The 23,767-nt window shown below is 46.8% G+C and overlaps 1 protein-coding gene across 1 annotated transcript in view; it reads left to right on the top strand.

Annotated features, from left to right (window-relative positions):
* Positions 1-23,767, top strand: part of LOC149443807 (protein mono-ADP-ribosyltransferase PARP15-like) — a 43,182-nt gene that overhangs the window by 18,706 nt on the left and 709 nt on the right. The window contains exons 7-8 of the mRNA XM_089655263.1: positions 8,317-8,505; positions 16,679-16,797. Coding sequence (XP_089511389.1) covers positions 8,317-8,505; positions 16,679-16,779 — 290 coding nt within the window. The 3' untranslated portion in view covers positions 16,780-16,797. The remainder of the gene's footprint in view (positions 1-8,316; positions 8,506-16,678; positions 16,798-23,767) is intronic.

Raw genomic sequence — 23,767 nt, 5'->3', positions numbered from 1 at the left:
CAAGGGGTTCACATACTTTTTCTTGCAACTGTATATGACCCCTTCACAGGGTGAGTGAAAGCAACTCCTTTAGAATGTATTGACCGTGTGTTTAACCACTCGCCTACCGGCCACTTTTACCCCCTTCCTGCCCAGGCCAATTTTCAGCTTTCAGTGCTGTTGCAGTTTGAATGACAATTGCGCGGTCATGCAACACTATACCCAAGCAAATTTTTTTATTTTTTGAGCCATATAGAGCTTTCTTTCGGTGGTATTTAATTGCCGCTGGGTTTTTTATTTTTTGCTAAACAAACTAAAAAAGACTGAAAAATTGGAAAAAAAAAAGTTTTCTTAGTTTCTGTTATAAATTTTGTAAATAAGTAATTTTTCTCATTCACTGATGTGTGCTAATGAGGCTGCAGTGATGGGCACTGATAGGTGACACTGATGGGCATTGACAGGCATGACTTGAGGGCATTGAAAGGTATTATTGATGGGCACTGAAAGGCAGCACTCATATATGGCACTGATAGGCAGCACTGATTGGAACTGTTAGGCGGCACTGACTGGCACTGATAGGTGGCACAGATTTGTACTGGTAGGCACCGATATGTGGCATTAATGTGCATTGATGGGCACTTGTATATGGCATTGATGGGCACTTGTATATGACATTGATGGGCACTTGTATATGGCATTGATGGGCACTGGTATATGGCATTGATGGGCACTTACAGGTGGCATTAATGGGCACTGACAGGTGGCACTGATGGGGCAACCACTGATCATCAGGGCACTGATGATCAGTGTAGCTGTCCCCTCTGAGGAATGCTGATTACCGGCTCTCCTCACAAGCGGGAGGAGAGGACTGCCTATAACCAGCATTTCCTGTTTACATGTGATCAGCTGTGATTGGACACAGCTGATCACATGACAGAACGTATGTAATTGACTCTTTACAGTGATCGGTGATCCATTGTGTCCCAGAGACACAGCGCACCACAGATCACCACGCTCCCCAGAGGGCGGTCATGCTCAGTTAGAGTGGGAGGACGTCATTTGATGTCCTCCCAGGACGAGAGAACCGCCACCCGCCTGTCATTACATGTGGGGTGAGAGGCGGTTAATGAATGTGACAACCTGTTAGGTGTCTACATCTTTATCCCTGGCTGCTTTAACCAGCAGGGCTTATACAGTCATGCTCATCTGCATCTTCTTTTTGGAAGAGTCTGAAGAGGATTGTTTGCCTGGAAGACTAGGAGACTGCTTATTGATAGAATAGATAACCCTTTCTCAGGCTGATGGAAAACACTCCTAAGAGTGTATTAGCCTCATGTGACAACCTGTTAGGTGTCATCATCTTTATCCTTGGTTGCTTGAACAAAGCAGTATTCATGCAGTCATGTTCATCCACATCATCCTCTATGGAAACTCTGAAGAGGGCTGTTTTGCCTGGGAAGGCTAGGCGGCTTCTCATTGCTAAAGCAGATAATACTTTTAGAGGGTGAGTGGAAACCACCCCTTTAGAGTGCATTGACAACATGTTTATTGCATGTGACATCCTCTTAGGTGTCATCATCTCTATCCCTGTAACGGAACCAACCCCAGACTGCAGTTGGGTACTTCCGTTAGGATACCGCTTCCCTGTCCGAACACCGGCCACAATCACAACAGCAGACCATACAAGACTAGACAACACCAGTCTGTCCGAACACCGACCACTGACACCACCGCTGACCATACAAAACTAGACAACACCAGTCTGTCCGAACACCGACCACTGACACCACAGCAGACCATGCAAAACTAGACAACACCAGTCTGTCCGAACACCGACCACTGACACCACAGCAGACCATGCAAAACTAGACAACACCAGTCTTGACGTAAACCAGGAAATAGACTAGTTTATTTTAACAGATACAAGATATATACACTCAGGGGACAATCCCCCCTCCCTGCATAATGACACAGGGCGGGCAATCTACATTTAGTAACAAGAGACACACCAACAGACAGTCCCATCATGAGGGAGGGCTGCTGGAGACACTCCCCCCCACCAAGCCAATACACATGAACACATACATCCCATAATAGTTTTCTCCCAACCAAGACACACAATAGAACAATGGGATGCAACCACATGGCATTAAACAATCAACAACCCCCACCCCACCTATCTCCTACACATGTCTACACAATATTAGGAAAGATCACCCGGTACCACTAACAGGCACAGGGTGACTTACACAAAAGAGGGATATGGGGAGCTGAGACAGGGGTCTCCCCACCTCTCCAAAGTGAGCTGTGTTCCATGGGCCCCCCACCCAAAGTGACTCCCGTCACACTACCTGAACCAGCAGGAGGCATACAGTCATGCTCATCTCCCTCTTTATAGCGCCTGAACAGGCTATTTGCCTGGGAAAGCTAAGAGACGGCTCATTGCCAGAACATATAACCCATTCACGGGGTTAGTGGAAACCACTCCTTTTGAGCGTATTGGCCACTTGTTTAATGAGGTAACAACCTGTTCGGTGTCATCATCCTCATCTCTGGTTACATGAACAAAGCAAGATTCATACAGTCATGTTCATCCATATCTTTTTTGAAGAGCCTGAAGAGCGCGGTTTTGCTTGGAAAAGCTCAGAGACGGCTCATTGCCAGAACAGATAATCCCTTTGCTTGGCTTTCTTTGTAACAAACCCTAAAGGGTTGACTACTGCTAGAGGGAGATTTATACTGCAGCTTCCATCCACAGCCCTGAGATCACCAAGTGGTTAATGAATCAAACCTTTCCCTGCTAGGAAGCAGAAGATGATGAAAAGGTTTTGCTCAGAAGAGCAACAAAAAAGGTAGGAATCTGCAACAGGACTGCACTGTTATTCTGCAGACTACACAGACCACCCAAGGAAAATTGTTGACATCATAAAATCATACTTGTCTCTTTTTTTGGGCTGAGAAACTAGTGAGCAAAAAAAAATAAAAGGATGCCCTATACTCCGACAGGCACTAGCTGGCTACAGTAGTTATCCATAGGTGACTCCCCTTCCTTCTCTGGAAATGCTGGTCTTTTGAAGGGGTTGGCCTAGTGGCACAACAGTAAAGGAAGCATGAGAAGCCACCAAAGGGTTAATGCCGTGTGTGAACAAAGTATTATTATGTGCACCAGTTATGTAGAGTACTACCTCTGAATGAGCTCAGGGTATGCACAGCGGCTGCAGGGAGCAAGGCAAAGCAACACCTAGCAAGGCAGCATACATTCGTATACAAAACATTTGTGTAGCACTACCCCCCGTAGGAGCCACTCAAGAACATTTATTTTACGTAGGTCCCCCTATAGTCCTGCTTGATACATCCTCAGCATCCCCACACGATCTTGTACTCACAGTCAGGAATCCAGCCAAGGAACATTTGTTTTGTTGATTTTATTAGGGGAATACCGACTTGGATAGGGTGTAGGGATGTGTAGGATGTTCTTTGGACTGAATTGGAGGACAATCTTACTATTTACACAGCTTCTCCTTTAAGGCCTTGACTACACAGTTGGAGTGCTAGCCAGCACCTCCAAAGACAAAGTCTCCTACTAGTCCTGGGCAGGGGACATGGATCCTGTGCAAAGGGGCGATTCTGGTTTCCCGCCAGAGTGGTCCCTCCCCAATCCACCCAGGGGTTGCAGGTGTACTCATTCAGGGTGCTTTCCTGTACAGCATGTGGAAGGTTGCTGCGGCCAGGCTTGTGAGCTGGGTGGCTCCTTCCTGCTTTACAGGTGTTCCTCTGCATAGAGCCCCTTGAGTCTTGAGCTTTCTCCTCTCACAACACCAGGCTTACAGGTCGGTCCCATCCCAGCAGATCCCTCACAGCACTCTGCACTCTCCTTCCGCCTCCATCAGCAGCATCTCCTCATTTTCCTCAGGCTCCTTCTATTCTACCTGAATGAGCTGAATGAGCAAGCTCCATCCCCTTTTCCCTCCTTCCAACCTTCTGTTGGGGATTGGCTAGAGTCCCTAAAGGGGTGCAGCCAGCGACTCTTCAGATCTACCCTCTGCCTCCAAGGCCCTACCAGAGAACCTCAGAGGAGGGGGGAAATACCAGGGAGGCTGGTCTGCAGAGCCTCTCAGCCCTGTCCCAAATTTGACCCAACTGACTATTTCTCCTGCTTAGCAGCTCCTGAATAACTAAAATTGTGGTCCAACTAGTGTAACTAGGAGGGTGTTACACTCCGACTGTAAACACTGGCACTGCGTGAGCGCACGTTCCTAGGAGAGACTCTGCTAACATCACTGCCCACTTCACGTGGACCCCAGACAAGGCTGTTAGCCATGATAAATGCTGCCCCAAGGGCCAGCAGTGGGGCTCCCTGGATTATGGATCATTTATCCGGTACACCAGGGGCCACGTCCAGCTGAAACCCACACGCATGAATGGACGGCACACAGGAGAAAAAAAGAGAAACGCCAAGGCTGCAGGTGGGCTCAAATTTATGAGTTAGGTCCTGGACACATACGAGGGTTGGGGCCCATACCCAGCTGTGCTGACATGGAGCCTTCAGGAAATTAGGTTTTCCTTTCAGCTGCACCCAATAATCACCCAAATCAGTTTGGGAATCTCTGCATTGGGAGATGTTCTACACATCTAACTCTGGACATGTCGAAAGGAGCAAATACATTTGTGCTTCTGTTGTCATCACATTAGTGTGAACTGGTCCTGAAGGTGTTCTGTTCCTCAAAGCCGATACTGAAAAATCTCTCATGAAAACACAAACTCCTCTATTTTCCTGCAGAATCACTAAAATGTGCCGGAACAATACTCACCTGTCTGCATTCCTCACATCCAGCCCAGTGTTTCACCTTCTCCAGTGTCCTCCTGTGCTGTCTTGTGGCATTGGATCAACAAATGAGTGATGAGGATTATTCCAGACAAAACTTATTGTGGAACGTATGGTTACTTTGCATGGAATGTAGGGTGTCAGGCAGAGGCGTAGCTTGAAGCTTGTGGGCCGCAATACAAACATTGCAATTATGAGGGGTTCCCACCATTCCTGTGCTGAGTTCCCGGGTCTGTACACCCACTCTGCCCATTATGAGGGGTTCCCACCATCCCTGTGCTGAGTCCCCAGGTCTGTACACCCGCTGTGCTCATTATGAGGGGTTCCCACCATCCCTGTGCTGAGTTCCCAGATCTGTACACCCACTCTACCCGTTATGAGGGGTTCCCACCATCCCTGTGCTGAGTCCCCAGGTCTGTACACCCGCTGTGCTCATTATGAGGGGTTCCCACCATCCCTGTGCTGAGTTCCCAGCTCTGTACACCTGCTGTGCCCATTATGAGTGGTTCCCACCATCCCTGCGCTGAGTTCCCAGGTCTGCCAAGGGCCTATTTATCCCACCAGACTGCACCTATACCTAGAATATCTTAAAGCATACAAAATGTGGCACTTGCTCTAATACCTATAGGAACATATTGATAAATAAGGTGATCTCTTTTTAAAACCAGGAGAATAAAGTTATCTGTACAAATAACTGGCTAGGCCACTCCAGGACCTTAATGTGCTTCTTCTTGAGCCGCTCCTTTGTTGCCTTGGCCGTGTGTTTTGGGTCATTGTCATGCTGGAACACCCATCCACCACCCATTTTCAATGCCCTGGCTGAGGGAAGAAGGTTCTCACCCAAGATTTGAGGGTACATTGCCCCGTCCATCGTCCCTTTGATGCGGTGCAGTTGTCCTGTCCCCTTAGCAGAAAAACACCCCCAAAGCAGAATGTTTCCCCCACCATGTTTCACAGTTTTGATGGTGTTCTTGGGGTCATAGGCAGCATTCCTCCTCTTCCAAACACGGCGAGTTGATGCCAAAGAGTTCGATTTTGGTTTCATCTGACCACAACACTTCCCACCAGTCCTCCTCTGCATCATTCAGATGTTCAGTGGCAGACTTCAGACGGGCCTGGACATGGGCTTTCTTGAGCAGAGGGACCTTGCGGGCACTGCAGGATTTCAGTCCTTGTCGGCGTAGTGTGTTCCCAATTGTTTTCTTGGTGACTGTGGTCCCAGCTGCCTGGAGATCATTGACAAGATCCTCACGTGTAGTTCTGGGATGATTCCTCACTGTTCTCATGATCATTGACACCCCACGAGGTGAGATCTTGCATGGTGCACCAGACCTAGGGAGACTGACACTTGTTTTGTGTTTCTTCCATTTGTGAATGATTGCACCAACTGTTGTCACCTTCTCACCAAGCTGCTTGGCCATAGTTTGGTATCCCAGTCCAGCCTTGTGTAGGTCTACCATCTTGTCCCTGACATCCTTGGACAGCTCTTTGGTCTTTGCCATGGTGGAGAGTTTGGAATCTGATGGTTTGATGGCTCCTGTGGACAGGTGTCTTTTTTATACAGGTAACACAATGAGATTAGCAGCACTCCCTTTAAGAGACTGCTTCTAATCTCAGCTTGTTACCTGTATGAGAGACACCTGGGAGCCACAAATCCTGCTGAATGATAGGGGATCAAATCCTTCTTTCCCTCATGAACATGCAGATCCGTCATCATTTGTTAGACGCATTTCTGCTGAATTTGTTGTTGTATTCTGTCTCTCAGTGTTACACCGAACATTCCATTGTTAGACCGATCGTTTCTGTGTGAGGGGCGAACATTCCATTGTTAGACCGATCATTTCTGTGTGAGGGGCGAACATTCCATTGTTAGACCGATCGTTTCTGTGTGAGGGGCGAACATTCCATTGTTAGACCGATCATTTCTGTGTGAAGGGCGAACATTCCATTGTTAGACCGATCGTTTCTGTGTGAGGGGCGAACATTCCATTGTTAGACCGATCATTTCTGTGTGTGGGGGGGGGGCATTCCATTGTTAGACCGATCATTTCTGTGTGAGGGGCGAACATTCCATTGTTAGACCGATCATTTCTGTGTGAGGGGCGAACATTCCATTGTTAGACCGATCATTTCTGTGTGAGGGGTGAACATTCACCATAAGGGGGGAGCGAATACACATTTCCTTCACTGTATTAGAGCAAGCTCCACATTTGGTGTGCGTTTAGATATTGTAGGTGGGGACGCAGTAGTATGTGAGGAGGTGCTCGCTTGTGAAGTGGTTCAGTTGGGAGTGGTGGAGCACAGGAGACTTTCTTCCTTATAACTAAAATATCATTTTCAGGGAGGTGATTCTATAAAGAAAACAACGCCAGCTTTAGAACGGCTGTAATGCTCCATGTACTTTGTAAGCAGTCAACTAGTTCTACCAGTCTCTTGGAATTGTGCTTTAGGGTCCTTTCACACGGGGCGGACCTGGTAGAGTATCCACTCGCTCAGCGGGGGAGCAAGCGGACACAGACACAGGCTGCTGGCTTCAATGGGCTGTCGGGTGGAAACGGACCGCCTATCTGTTTCCATCCAACCCGATCCAACGGACAGAAGGGAAATTTGATTTTCATCCGGTCCTTATTTGCGGGTCGGATCGGATTGGATGTCGGTGAGTGTAAACAGATACCTGTCTGTTTACATTCGCCGCTCCATAGAGGAGAAAGGAGGCTCCGATTGGGTCCCCATGAAAAGCGAGCAGGTGGACCCGATCAGAACTGGAAGAAAGCGTACAGGCGGCGCAAACACCTAGCGCATTATCCAACGTTTATTAAAAAGCATAAAAAGACAAAATATATATATATATACAGTATATACTGACAAACATAGCGCATATATAGAGCCTATAAGGCCACGGAGATGGCAGAGTGTCCGACTGGAGCTGCGGTCGGCCTGCTGACGTATTTCGAGGATGAATCCCTTTCCTCAGAGCTAATAGCTTGTCCCTGAAACGCATCAGCAGGCCGACCGCACCACCAGTCAGACACTCTGCCATCTCCGTGGCCTTATAAGCTCTATATATGCGCTATGTTTGTGAGTATATATATATATTTTTTGTCTTTTTATACTTTTTAATTAACCTTGGATAATGCGCTAGGTGTTTGCACCACCTGTGTGCTTTTTTCCAATTCGTTGATCTCCCCATCTGAGGAGGGTTGCATCTCCGGAACATTATCCATAGGTCATTCACACACCTGATTCCCTGGCCTTCCCCTGACATTGGCTCCATCGAGGCGCTGGAGAGGTAACACTTCTGTCCGCTTTGGACCCGATCAGAACATCCGTGTGGAAGGAAGCAGAAGTAAGTAGCAGAAGGAGCTTCATACACCATCAGCTTTGTACAGCAGAGCCTCCGGAGGTCAGGTCCCTCTGAGTAATGTCCTTTACTTTTATGTTTAATGAAGAAAAAGTTACATTTTGTGGTCAGTAGATATCTTTTGTTAAACATTTTTGTCTCGTTGATACAGGTGCGGGGAAATTAGCCGCCTCCACAGTGGCCGACTCAATCCTGGATGGTTTGGTGGACTTCATCAAATCTACATCAGTCTGTTCTCTTCAGACGGTGAAAGTGGTTCTGTTCCAGCCACAAATGCTGAATGATTTCCACATGAGAATGACGAAGAGAAAAGCCAAAGCCCTCTTCGCTAGAATCACCGGTGAGTGGGGTGAGAGTTCAGGATGGCCGACTGAACAAGAAAGGGGAAGAAACATTTCTGTACTGTATGTAGGAGGAGCTCAGGATCCTGGAAGAACGAGCAATTGAAGCACCAGAATGTCATATTCAAGTCCAAACATAAGTTTGCTCCAATTATAGGTTGTTTGCAAAGCCAACACATTTCAGGGGTTGTAACTGCATTCCCTACATTGGGGCTTAAAGCGGAGCTCCACCCAAAAGGGGAAGTTCCGCTTTAAGCCTTTGTGCCCAGCTCCCCATTAAGGATTGGCACCTATGGGGAGTGGGTACCCGAATTTGACAGGTACCCGCTCCCACTTCTCCTGCGATCGCCTAGCCAATCAGAAGAGGAAGTTCTCCCCTCCCTCCCCGTAGTGGGACACATGACAGGTCCCAGAAGACTATGGGGCCATTCACAAAGCGCAGCACTTCTCACGCATGTGCAGTGGGCACCCGACTGTGAAGCCACAAGCTGTCACAGCCAGATGCGCACACTGAAGATGCCGGCGCCGGGAAGAGAAGGTGGCCGGTGAAACCAATGGTGGTGAGGACACCGCTGGACTGAGGGCCAGGTATGTGGCTGTATTTTACAAGTCAGCAGCTACAGTTTTTGTACAGTTTTTGTGCAGTTTTTGTAGCTGCTGACTTTTATTTTTATCTTTCAGCTGGAAGTCCGCTTTAAGGTAACAATACAAGGATACGGTGTACGTGGAATCAATGATCATTATATAGATGAGGAATGCTGTTGGAGTGCAATGAATTTTGGTGGAATGTACTTGTTATATCTAAAGGTGATAGAAATCATGTCAACAGAAAAAGAATGGATTTTAAATTGCCATAAAAGTTCTGTTTTTGCACATAATGAGATTCCAACTTGTTACAAAGTGTCAGTCCTTCCCTTACCAGGAAATACGCAGCCCCAGCCAGGAAGAAGCACACAATGGGGCTCCATGTTCACTCAATAATTCATTGGCAGCCGGATGTCTCATTGTAACATAATGTCAGAGTAGAATCATTGTATCAGTAGTTGGGATGTCATGTGATCAGTAGAAAGATGTGATTGTAGATCTTGTCTCATTCCGTGTTATTACAGATCAGTGTTCAGTATTCAGTCAGAGACATATGTCCACCAATCAGCATCTGAGAGGACAGAGCAGCTTCTAGGCTGGAGGGGTCACCGAGGTGCCAATACAATGTTGTCACCTATGTAGTCAGAGCTTGACACCTTCTTAAACCTAAAAGAAGACTCCTAGTCATTTCAGCTGCAAGAGTCAGCAGGGGACCAGGAGAAGGCTCCGAAGGGTTTGCCAGCTTTGAATTGTACCAATGGATCAGAGAAATATATTTAATCTCTCATAAAAGCTAAAAGATTAGTTGTAGAGAGAGGAAAATACTTCCTTCTGATTGGACACATTAGGCTCCATCTACATGTAAAACTGTATTTGCAGCCTCTGTAGAATCCCAGAGAAATGCACAAAATGGTTATATGGCGCCTGATTGCTACAGTGCATTGGCATCCCCTGTAGTGCTGGTGCCCAAACGAGACCAGACCACAAGGTTTTGCATAGACCGTCATAGACTGAATGCGATGACAGTTTTTGATGCACACCCAATGCCCAGGGTCGATGTAACGGAACCGACCCAGTCTGTGCTTGGGTACTTCCATTAGACTACCGCTCCCTCATCCGAACACCAACAGACACCACTGCTTACCATACAAGATTAGACGACACCAGTCGGTCTGAACATGGAACTCTTTATTTGAAACTTGAACTGGCTTTTTATACACTCAGGGGACAGTCCCCCCTCCCTGCATGATGACACAGGGTGGGGCAATCTACATTTAGTAACAAGAGACACACAGATATTCAAACTTCACACCAGTAGGCAGTCCCATCAGGAGGGAGGGCTTCTGGAGACACCCCCCCCCCCACACTAAGCTAATACACACAAACAAATACATCCCATAATAGTTTGCTCCCAAGCAAGACACACAATAGCTCAATGGGATGCAACCACATGGCATTAAACAATCAACAACCCCCCACCTCCACCCCAATATTAGGACAGATCAACCTGTACCCCTAACAGGTGCAGGGCGACTTACACATAAGAGGGATATGGGGAGCTGAGACAGGGGTCTCCTGCAAAGTAAGCTGGGTTCCATGGGCCCCCCACCCAAAGTGACGCCTGTAACAGTCGATGAATTGTTGGACAAGATAAGCAGGACCCGCTATCTGACAGTCATGGACCTAAGTCAAGGATACTGGCAGATCCCTCTTACCACTGAGGCTTGGGAGAGATCTGCCTTTATCATCCCCTTTGGCCTCTTTAAATTCAACAGCATGTCATTCGGGATGAAGAATGCCCCAACCACCTTCCAAATGGTCATGAACGGTCTGCTGGAATGGGTGGAACATTGCGCTGTGGCCTATCTAGACGACATTGCAGTGTTCAGTGCAACCTGGGAGGAACATTTAGCACACCTAACACAAGTTTTGGAGAAGATCACAGCAGCCGGCCTGACGATTAAGCCCAACAAATGCCAGGTCGTAAAAATAAATAAATATAAATAAATATGCAGCGCTAAAAAGTATATAGCATGATATGAAACCAGAAATAATAAGGAAGTAAAAATATTAAAATTGGTGTAGCAATATTACGTCTATGAGTGACGTGACTAGGGTCCCATAACAGTATTAGTAGGTCCAAAGAATGGTGATGTCCATATAAACCCGTAATTAGTGCTTCGTAAGTTAGAGTATAATGCAGGCCATAGATGGGTCGAAAATCGGCCGATTTTTCAGCTGAAAATAAAATCGGCCGATTTTCGGATCGTTAGTGGGCGATTTGGTCAGCCGTTTTTCGGGATTTTGGCCGTTTTTTTTTTCGGTAAAGTTGGAGAAAAATCGGCCGATTTTGCCGATCGGCTGATTTTCGCGGCAATTAGTGGGCAAATCGGCCGATTTTTTACCGATAAAAATCTGCGCATGAGCAGTGACCTGCAAGAGGAAGACAAAAAGAAGAAAAAGAAGAAGAGGAAGAGGATGAAGAAGAAGATGAAGAGGAAGAAGAAGAGGATGAAGAAGAAGAAGAGGATGAGGATGAGGAAGAAGAAGAAGATGAGCATGAGGAAGAAGAAGAAGAAGAAGAAGAAGAGGATGAGGATGAAGAAGATGAGGATGAAGAAGATGAGGATGAAGAAGAAGAAGATGAGGATGAGGATGAAGAAGAAGAAGAGGATGAGGAAGAAGAGGATGAGGATGAAGAAGAAGAAGAGGATGAGGATGAAGAAGAGGATGAGGATGAAGAAGAAGAAGAAGAAGAAGAAGAGGATGAGGATGAAGAAGAGGATGAGGATGAAAAAGAATAAGAAGAAGAGGATGAGGATGAAGAAGAAGAAGAAGATGAGGATGATGAAGAAGAAGAGGATGAGGATGAAGAAGAAGAAGAAGAAGAAGAAGAAGAAGAGGATTAGGATGAAGAAGAAGAAGAGGATGAGGATGAAGAAGAAGAAGAAGAAGAAGAAGAGGATGAGGATGAAGAAGAAGAAGAAGAAGAAGAGGATGAGGATGATGAAGAAGAAGAGGATGAGGATGAAGAAGAGGATGAGGATGAAGAAGAAGAAGAAGAAGAGGATGAGGATGAAGAAGAGGAGGATGAGGATGAAGAAGAAGAAGAGGTTGAGGATGAAGAAGAAGAAGAGGATGATGAAGAAGAGGATGAGGATGAGGAAGAAGAAGAAGATGAGGATGAGGAAGAAGAAAAAGAGGATGAGGATGAAGAAGAAGAAGAGGTTGAGGATGAAGAAGAAGAAGAGGATGATGAAGAAGAGGATGAGGATGAGGAAGAAGAAGAAGATGAGGATGAGGAAGAAGAAAAAGAGGATGAGGATGAAGAAGAAGAAGAAGAGGAGGATGAGGATGAAGAAAAAGAGGAGGATGAGGATGAAGAAGAAGAAGAGGATGAGGATGAAGAAGAAGAAGAAGCAGAAGAAGAAGAAGAAGAGGATGAGGATGAAGAGGAAGAAGAAGAGGATGAGGATGAAGAAGAAGAGGAGGATGAGGATGAAGAAGAAGAAGAAGAGGATGAGGATGAAGAAGAAGAAGAAGAGGATGATGAAGAAGAGGATGAGGATGAGGAAGAAGAAGAAGAAGAAGATGAGGATGAGGAAGAAGAAGAAGAGGATGAGGATGAAGAAGAAGAAGAAGAAGAAGAGGAGGATGAGGATGAAGAAGAAGAGGAGGATGAGGATGAAGAAGAAGAGGATGAGGATGAAGAATAAGAAGAAGAGGATGAGGATGAAGAGGAAGAAGAAGAGGATGAGGATGAGGAAGAAGAAGAGGATGAGGATGAGGATGGGGAAGAAGAAGAGGATGAGGATGAAGAAGAAGATGAGGATGATGAAGAAGAAGAGGATGAGGATGAGGAAGAAGAAGAAGAAGAGGATGAGGATGAAGAAGTAGAAGAAGAAGAAGAAGAGGATGAGGATGAAGAAGAAGAAGAAGTAGGATGAAAATAAGAGGAATTCCAGTCCAGCAAAAAGTGTCTCTGCAGAGAGCTCCGCTATTTCTGACAGTTCTCTGACAGTTCCTTGAGATTTACAGCGGTTGTAACATTGTATCTATTTGTTTCTGTATAAGAACATCTGTATCCTAAATGGAAATAAATAGATACAATGTTGCAACCGCTGTAAATCTCAAGGAACTGTCAGAGAACTGTCAGAAATAGCGGAGCTCTCTGCAGAGACACTTTCTGCCGGCTGTAGAGGGGGTGAAAATCGGCCGATTTTTTTTTTTACCATTGATGGTAACGTCGGCCGCTTGAACGACCGAATTTTCGTTTTTTAAAAGAAAAATCTGCTGTTTTTCTCCCCATCTATGGCCTGCATAAGTGCCAGAATCTGGTGAGGTGAGCAACTTTTGTTGCTGGAACAACTTTTGAACCTTGGTCACCAATGAATGATGCTGCAAAGCCACAGTTGACTGACTGTACTTAAGTGATTCCTGATGCTTGCTCATTGCGAGCTTCACAAGGTGGAGCCATTTGGGAGTGTGGAGTTAATACCCAAAGCTGTGTGATGAGTCTGTGAGCGGAGTGAGACCCCCCCCCCCTTCGAGTGTGAGATATCATCTTGCTTGTCCACTGCTGAGCCTGATGACACCGCAGCCTCGGACCAGATCCCGATGACTCCACCATAAGGACTTACATATAATGCTCATATTATATGTACTTCTGGTAAGTGCGTCACCTCACCAGATTCTGGCACTTATACTATATGTTACGAAGCACTAATTACGGGTTTATATGGACATCACTATTCTTTGGACCTACTAATACTATTATGGGACCCTAGTCACGTCACTCATAGACGTAATATTGCTACACCAATTTTAATATTTTTACTTCCTTATTATTACTGGTTTCATATCATGCTATATACTTTTTAGCGCTGCATATTTATTTATTTTTATTTCCTTGAGGTGTTGAGGTTTGCCTTTTTATGCAAGCAGCTTCTATTTGATTAATATTTGATTGCGCTCACATTTACCTCCTATACCAAATGCCAGGTCGGCATGACCAAGGTACATTACCTGGGACATGTAGAGGGAGGAGGCATGGTCCGGCCTGAACCGGGAAGGTTGATGCCATCATCTCCTGGCCCACTCCTTGGGGACGGCGGGGTGCTATTGGACGTTTGTTCCTAACTACAGTGCCCTGGCCAAACCCTTGATGGACTTAACAAAGAAAAAGCTACCAAAACAGGTTCTCTGGACAGCAGACTGTGAACAAGCATTTGCAGCTCTTAAACATGCTCTGGCCTGTGCTCCCGTGCTGCAGACCCCAGACTTCCGCCGCAGGTTTGTGGTCCAGACCGATGCCTTGGCAATGGCCTAGGTGCTGTGCTGAGCCAGGTGAACCCAGCTGGGGAGGAGCACCCTGTTCTGTACCTCAGCCAGAAGCTGCTGCCCAGGGAGGTGGCCTATGCCACCATAGAGAAGGAGTGCTTGGCAATGGTTGGGCTTTACAAAAGCTGCGGCACTATCTCTATGGTCGTGAATTCACAGTGATCACTGACCACAACCCCCTTAGCTGGTTGCACAGGGTTGCTGGTGACAATGGGAAATTGTAGCGCTGGAGCCTAGTTCTGCAGCAATACAACTTCACCATTCAGCATAAGAAAGGAAGCAATCATGGAAATGCTGATGGTCTGTCCCGTCAGGCGGAACCTTCCACGTAGACGTGTTAGCTGACCTGTTTAGGCTCAGCTATGCGTCATCTAGAAGGGGGGAGATGTGACGTAAATGTAAGATTCAGGTAGTGGAGATGTGAGGTGATCAGTAGAAATATGTAATCATAGGTCTAGTTTAATTCCATGTTATTACAGATAAGTATTCAGTATTTGGTCAGAGACAAATGTTCACCAATCAGCATCTGAAAGGACAGAGCAGCTTCTAAGCTGGAGGTGACACTTGGTTGCCAATAAAACGTTGTCACCGATGTAGCCAGAGTTTGGCACCTTCTTGAAATCTAAAAGAAGAGCTCTAGCTATTTCAGCTTCAATAAACTGTAGGGGACATTGAGGGGGCTCCAAAATGTCTGCCAGCTCTGATTTATATCCACAGATCAGAGGAATCAATTTCATCTCTCATAAAGGCTAAAATATTAGTTGCAGAGAGATGAAAATACTTCCTTCTGATTGGACACACTGTATGCTCCATCTGCATGTAAAACTGTATTTGTAGCCTCTGTAGAATCCCAGAGAAACGTAGAAAATGGTTATATGGCACCTGATTGCAACAGCTAAACAGTGATTGGTACTCTCATGATCGGCGCTGGTGTCGGAAATCCTATCCCTGACCCAGTGATCAGAATCGTTTCTGGCCCATTTGAGATTGGGCACCTCAGAACACAGAACATCCTGTGGGCCGGTACAGGAACACCCCCCAGGGTTGATTGGCCAAGGACTAGTGTCCTGCCCACATCCATATTTCAATAAATTGAGGACCCTGAGATATGGACGGTGTGATTCGTACAGAGCCGGTTCCACTTTACTGGTGAATTGCGGACTTTCTTTGACTTGCTCCAGTCACAGGATAAATCTTGGTAAAAGTTTTATTTCTGTATTTATTTCCTTTTTATTTCATAGTGAATAGCGAATTGTGTCTTTTTGTATTTTCTGTAACTGTTTTTTCTTTGTATGTATTTTATGCTCCACCCACATTCGGGACATTAAATCATAAAATGAATAAGTGACTTCTGTGTACTAAGCTCGGGCTCATATCTCCGGAGAGATTGTTATATTGTAGTGTCTATGTGCTCGGTCTAAGTTCATTGCCAATCTGTATGCAGTTGCACTGCGTGTTGGCAGATTGCATGCAGATTGTAAAGTAGCAGATCTGCCAGACAGAGATCTCTGTGTGTGTGGTGGCCCAGCAGACCAGTCTGCAGACAAACTGTTGGGTGGTGGCAGGCTTTGTTGTGTGTCTAGTGTGGGGGTGGGTGGAAGAGGGGTGTGTCTGGTGTGTGGGTGTGTGGAAGAGGGGTGTGTCTGGTGTGGGTGGACAGTGGAAGAGTGATTAACACCGGGGTTCTAGCTTGTAGGAGAGCTGGAGGAATCCTAGAAGGGTGTGTGATTGCTAGACTGCTCCCCAACCCTTAGAGTGCACCAGATTGTATATAAGATTCGAATCTGCCTGTGTGTGTGGCCAGCCAGCTGGATTGGAGTGGAGTCTCCCTCTAGTGGTGGCCAGAGGCAGTGCGGGCTGTGAAAGTGTATCATGGCCAGTCTTGTATGCTATAAGTCCCCCTCATTCCCTTTTACCCCCAGTCACGGACCACGCCTCGGTTAGCTAGTCGCTGTGGGTGTGTGGATTGATCCGTGACACTGTCTATGGCTAGTTGCCTATTCCTACATTGCTGGGACATGGAGGGAATGTGACAGCCAAGAACAGTCCATTTGATATAAGGAGGACAATCTGCTTCTCTGGTACGATTTGGTGGCTTTATCAGTGTCCTGAGACCTGAGGGTATGAGGGGACATCAGAATTATTGTCTCTACATTAAACCATTCTTTCAGTCAGGTTGTACTCCCAAGATTGTACTTGTTTGGTTTCTCTTTGGTCCTGACTGCACATCTTATCTTTCTGATGTAGATGCTCAGACATTACCTAAACACTGTGATCCATCGGGTGGGACCCCTGTGACGGAAGTGGATGTTGACTCCAGTGTACAGCAGAAATTCGAGGATGGCTGAAAAAAACAAATACTGAAGGTAATGTCTGTGATTCATTGTGATGAATGATGTCAGACAGGCCCTGAATGGGACAAAAAATAGGCCTGGACATTTTAGACTGAGCACCCAAATTTACGGGGGTATGGGGTGGTGTGCAAGGGCATTCGCATGGACAGTTGCTGATGGAATATTTACAGAGTTGGTCCTCCACTCTGTAATGTAAAAGGGAACTGTGATATAAAGGGGACTGCACTGTAAAATGGCACTGTATTGATTACAATGCCCCTTTACAGCGAGGTCACCTTTATCTCACAGTGCCCCTTTACATTACAGTGCCCCTAGAGATCTAATCACAGTGCCCCCTATATATTTAAAGAGACGGCCCCAATCCAGCAAAGAGACATCCCCATCCAGCAAAGAGACATAACAGACATCCCCACCCAGCAAAGACATCCTCATCCAACAAAGACAGCCCAGTCCAGCAAAGAGACAGCCAAATCCACAAAGAAACATGTCAATCCACAAAGAGACAGGATGTCTCTTTGCTGGACAAGGATGTTTCTTTGCTGGATGGGGGTGTCCTTTCTTGGACTGGGTTGTCTCTTTGCTGGATTGGGATGTCTCTTTGCTGGACCCAACTGAGCAAAGAGACAGCCCAGTCCAGCAAAGAGATATCCCCATCCAGCAAAGAGATATCCCCATCCAGCAAAGAGACATAACTGACATCCCCACCCAGCAAAGACATCCTCATCCAACAAAGAGACAGCCCAGTCCAGCAAAGAGACAGCCAAATCCACAAAGAAACATGACAATCCACAAAGAGACAGGATGTCTCTTTGCTGGACAGGGATGTTTCTTTGCTGCATGGGGATGTCCCTTCTTGGACTGGGTTGTCTCTTTGCTGGATTGGGATGTCTCTTTGCTGGACCCAACTGAGCAAAGAGACAGCCCAGTCCAGCAAAGAGATATCCCCATCCAGCAAAGAGACATCCCCATCCAGCAAAGAGAAAGCCTGTCCAGCAAAGAGACAGCTCGTCCAGCAAAAATACAGCCCGTCCAGCAAAAAGACAGCCCATCCAGCAAAAAGACAGCCTGTCCAACACAGAGACATCCATGTCCAGCAAAGAGACAGCCCATCCAACAAAGAGACATCCATGTCCAGCAAAGAGACAGCCCATCCAACAAAGAGACACCCCCGTCCAGCAAAGAGACAGCCTGTCCAGCAAAAAGACAGCCTGTCCAGCACAGAGACATCCCTGTCCAGCAAAGAGACAGCCCATCCAGCAAAGAGACAGCCCATCCAGCAAAGAGATATCCCCATCCAGCAAAGAGACATCCCCATCCAGCAAAGAGAAAGCCTGTCCAGCAAAGAGACAGCTCGTCCAGCAAAAATACAGCCCGTCTAGCAAAAAGACAGCCCATCCAGCAAAAAGACAGCCTGTCCAACACAGAGACATCCATGTCCAGCAAAGAGACAGCCCGTCCAACAAAGAGACATCCCCGTCCAGCAAAGAGACAGCCTGTCCAGCAAAAAGACAGCCTGTCCAGCACAGAGACATCCCCGTCCAGCAAAGAGACAGCCCATCCAGCAAAGAGACAGCCCGTCCAGCAAAAAGACAGCCCGTCCAGAGCTGTCACATTGTGCTGGCCGGAGTAGGAGGGAGGCCACCATTTTCCTTTCAGTGTGCTTGTGTGTGCAGCGACCGGCCAGGGAAGTGTCTGTGTGTCCTTGTTGGCACTTCCTGCTTGTCACTGGAGCCATCACTGCCACTCCTCTTGTTGGCCCTGCTTTAGGCATAGGCGCACAGCTTGAGGTGAGTGGCAGCTGCGGTCTGTGTTGCCCTGTCCAGACTGTGGTCGCTGCTTACCTCTCACTGTGCAGCCTGGTCATCAACAGGTTGCTGTTCTTAAGTTCAGCAGTTCTGGCCCACCGGGCAAATGCCCAGTGTATTCTTTGGCCAGTCCAGGCCTGATGTCAGTGATAGAATTCTGGGTGACAGTGATGTTGGGACTGTGTAGGGACTGGGTACACCAACACAAACTGGTGCTGAGCATGTAGTACATGGATCCTTCATTCTAGGGAGAAATGTTTGACTTCTCTGGAGATTCAGGGTCACACCACTACTGGACGACACCAGATAAATACTCCGATAGAGGCTGGAGGCCACTGAACTGTGGCTGTCATACTTTTTTAACCCCCTCAAGTCCAGACACTCCCCCCCAGGCCAATTTTCAGCTTTCAGCGCTGTCACACTTTGAATGACAATTGCGCGGTCATGCAACACTGTACCCGTATGAATATTTTTAGCATTTTGTGAGACAGATAAAACTTTATTTTGTTGGTATTTATTTACCGCTGGGATTTTTATTAATTTTTTGCTATATAAATGAAAAAGTCCAAAAATGTAAAAAAAAAAGTGTTTTTCCAATAAATAATCTTTCTTCATAAATCTTGGCCAAAATTTATTCCGTTATCTTTTTAGTAAGAAAAAAAAATAACCCAAAGTAGTTTATAACCAAAAATTATAATTTTTCAAAAACTTTTTTTACATTTGTATTTTTTTTTTATATTATTATTTATGTTTTTTTCTTTAACATACTGTCACCCTAGCAGTGTGGGGTCACCATGGTGACACTGTACTACTTATGGGGGGTGATGAAGATTTTTTTTTTTACACTGATAATAGAAGGTTGTAAAAGCAATCACTTCTCCTTATCTCGGGTTGCGTTCTTGCAGCCTTTGAGAAATACTGTGTGAGCTGTGATTGGTCACAGCTTGTCACATGGTACAAGGCTGTTGTGAATAGCCCTGTACCATGTGATCTCTGTGATCATTCACAGATTTCAGACGTAGTCAGCAATGATGTCAGAAGTGACATCTTGGTTATTACTATTCATGTGATCACTGATTGGCCAACCAGTGATCACATGATCGGGACCTCACACAGAGGTCCCGTACAGCGGGCACCGTATCGCGGTGCCGCGCGCTCCCAGGCTAAAATGGCGGGCGTCGTTTATGAACGGCAACCCGCTCCTGCACTGCTCCCGTCCGGCCGTTTATATACATGGGCAGGAGGGGAAGTGGTTAATCTCTTTAAAATGCTGAGCTGTAGGACGTTTGCCAAAAGTCCAGATAGGTGGGATGCAGGACAATTCCGTCATCTCCCAGAGCAGTAGACCAGATCAGAACAGAATCAGGCAGGCCCAAGGAGGAGGTAAAGAGAGAGAAAAGGAGAGGCCCAAGGACAGAACCTTGGGGTACCCCAATGGAAAGAGGGAGATGTCTGAGATATGTTCCTGCCTTGGCTCACAGGGGGCACCATCACATAGCCTACCAATCAGCCAAAGCTCAGGATTCAAAAGCTTAGTAATGGAGCACTTCCAATCAGGCAATGAGCTGGAGGTCAATCTCAGGTTTAGTCACATCCACTTTGTGTAGTCTAGTGCACACACATTCAAGTACATCAACTTTCTGGGATTGTGGACATGAGAAACATTTCTATGAAGTCCTTTATGAACTGTCCTGCCACTTTTGTGGTGTTCAGCATCAGGTGCCTGATGGCAGGGCTGACCTTCCACCATGTTTTCCCAATCAACTCATTGGACCCCAAGTCCGGGTCACATGAGAGGATTACCCCTGGTGTGGGTTCTTCTGGACTATGCTAGGCACCTGTAACAGGATCATTCTGCTACACACAGGGTACCTTTATTCTGTGCTGTTTTCATCAATGCCCCGGGACAAGGCTGAGGCCGCCATGGGGGAATACTCAACCTTAAGACTGGCCTCTGACAATAGAGATGACTGTGTACACTTGCATCATAACTGTTCTCCAGATAACTCTCAGGTCCCCGTGACAATGTACAGCTCTCACTGTTGCTTGCAATTAGAAGGGACACGCTGAGCCTTGTCCACACCCTTCTGTCCAGCCTTTTTGAACTTCCTTACCTATATACAGGATGGGAACCTCTGTGGTGCCAATCCATTCCCATTGCTATGGGAGGCAATCCGCTGACAGAAAGAGTGCTGACATCTCCCTCGCTGCCAGAGGTCGCTCTGACTATACAGATACACGTTACTGCTTGACTGAATGCAGACTTCCGTTGCCCATGGCAACCACTTGCTGAACTGCACCAGGATAACTCTAGATAACTTTAGGTGCTGTTTCTTCATACCCCAAGAAGCTAGTGACCCACAGTTGTAACTAAGTGTAACCAGTGCACTCCATTGAATAATTTCAGAAGGCAAAGTTTCAATGCTAGTGCCAAAAGAGTACAGAATCCAATCTACAAGAACAGTCCTTTTCCCTACCTCTCTGATCCTAATTCAGGCTGTGTGCTGGGCTGGCATACCTGCAAAGGTAGAGTCCATGTGTAACAAGGTCCATTAGTAGCATTCTCCAGCAGCTGGTGTCTTCTGGGTGAGCACCAAGCTCCAGTGGCCTCCTACATCACGACAGGCTTTGAGATGGTAGTAGATGTCATAGGGAAGCAAGCAGTGAGCCAAGGCAGGAACAGATCTCAGACATCTCCCTCTTTCCATTGGGGTACCCCAAGGTTCTGTCCTTGGGCCCCTCCTTTTCTCTCTCTATACCTCCTCCCTGGGCCAATTGATAACCTCCCATGGCTTCCAATACCACCGCTATGCTGACGACACCCAGATCTATCTCTGCACTCCCCAGTTCACCCCCTCAATCTTCTGACGTATCACAAATCTGCTAAGCGACATATCAGCATGGATGTCACACCACTCCCTTAAACTCAATCTTCCCAAAACCGAGCTGTAATATTTCCTCCCCCCGATCCCCCACTCATGACTTTACCATTAAGATCAACAGCACTACCATTGGTCCTTCCCCTCATGCCAGGGTGCTGGGCGTAATCCTAGACTCTGACCTCTCCTTTGGGCCCCACATCCAATCACTAAATCCTGCTGCCTCAACGTCCGGAACATTTCCAAAATCTGCCCCTTCCTGATCAATGACACCACAAACAACTTATAAACACCTTGGTTATATCCCGCCTCCATTACTGCAACTCCCTCCTCACTGGTCTACCGTTACACAGGCCACGCCCCCTTCCGTCTATTATGAATGCTGCTGCTAGACTCATACACCTTACCAACCGATCAGCGACTGCTGTTAGACTCGTTCACCTTACCAACCGATCAACGACTGCTGCTAGACTCATACATCTTACCAACCGATCAGCGACTGCTGCTAGACTCGTACACCTTACCAACCGATCAACGACTGCTGCTAGACTCATACATCTTACCAACCGATCAGCGACTGCTGCTAGACTCATACATCTTACCAACCGATCAGCGACTGCTGCCCCTCTCTGCCAATCCCTCCACTGGCTTCCACTAACCCAACGTATAAAATTCAAAATACTAACCACAGCTTACAAAGACATCACCAACACCACCCCTAGCTACATCACCAACCTCATCCACAAATATCGCCCGCTCTTCTCCTCCCAAGATATCATACTCTCTAGCTCCCTCGTCACCTCCTCCCACGCTTGCCTCCAGGACTTCTCCAGAGCCTCTCCCATCCTCTGGAACTCCCTACCACAGTATGTCCGGTCAGCCCCCACCCTGTCTGCCTTTAGGCGATCTTTGAAAACTCACTTATTCAGGAAAGCCTACCCCAAATCTACCCTAAACCTAAAGATTTCTAACTTCTCAAGCAAGTAGACATCTTTAATTGCTCAAACAAGTTCTTATCTCCTAATGTAACATTTCTAGATGTCATAAACACGTTCAGTCCCACAAACAAGTTCTTATCTTCTAATGTAACATTTCTAGATGTCATAAACACGTTCAGTCCCACAAACAAGTTCTTACCTGCTTTAACCCCTTGCCTACCGGGCACTTATACCCCCTTTCTGCCTACCAGGTACTTATACCCCCTTCCTACCTACAGGGCACTTATACCCCCTTCCTGCCCAGGCCAATTTCCTTCCTGCGCACCCTTGGAGCCATGCACGCGTGGTTAGACGTCCTCCCAGAATGAGAGAACCGCCTTGCGCCCGTCATTTCCTTATATGGCGGGCGGGAGGTGGTTAAGCAGTCTAATATCTTGTGACTGTTCCTTTAGCCTACAGAAATTACATCAGTCACTTCTCATGCTCCTGGCATTTGGGCAACAATGCTTTATTGTAAAAATTACCCAAGCAACAAAGGGTCCAAGGCCAACACATTTCATAGGCATTGCAATACTGTATCAGAGCAAGAGTCATGAGGTCAAAGGAACTGCCTACAGAGCTCAGAGACAGGATTATTGCATGGCACAGATCTAGGGAAGGTTACAAAGACATTTCTGCTACACTGAAGGCTCCCAAGAGCATAGTGCCCTCCATAATTCTCAAATGGAAGACGTTTGCCACAACCAGGACTCTTCCATGAGCTGGTCACTTGACCAAACTGAGCCATCGGGGGAGAAGGGCCTTAGTAAGAGAGGTGCCAAGAACCCAATGGTGACTCTGACTGAGCTCCAGAGATGCTGTGTGGAGATGGGACAACGTTCCAGAAGGACAACCATCACATAATATATAATATTATTAATCTGTAATTATAGTCACTGCAGCACTCCATCAATCTCTGGAATCTGATGACAGAAAGGGGGAAAAGTGTAACAAGTCCTCACAGGAGTGATCCTGGGGTGTTGTGGAAGTTTTCCTGCCTTTGGGAGTGAGGGTAGAGCGGTTCTGTGTGCCTCTGCAAAGGTGGGAATCAGTCTTCTCGCTGAGCATGCTTTCACAGCTCCATGGCTTTGTCATGCCCCCACAGGAGATGGGATTTCTATGTAGTTTTACTCTGCCACAGCTACCTCCTTCAAAATAGACGGTTCCCATGCCTTCATGGACTTTTTTGCCCTGGAGATGTTCTAAAGTAATAAGCCCCTCAGGAAGGCTTTGAGTGCATCCCAAACCACCCCACATGTGGTGGAAGGGTGATTCAGGTCCAGAAATCTAGAGTGGCATGTTTTTTAGACATAACTGGACT

This window comes from Staurois parvus, unplaced genomic scaffold (assembly GCF_062004578.1).
Source record: "Staurois parvus isolate SC_StPar_1 unplaced genomic scaffold, SC_StPar_1.0 ptg000831l, whole genome shotgun sequence".
Lineage (NCBI taxonomy): Eukaryota > Metazoa > Chordata > Amphibia > Anura > Ranidae > Staurois > Staurois parvus.
This window is presented reverse-complemented; position numbering and strand designations above follow the sequence as displayed.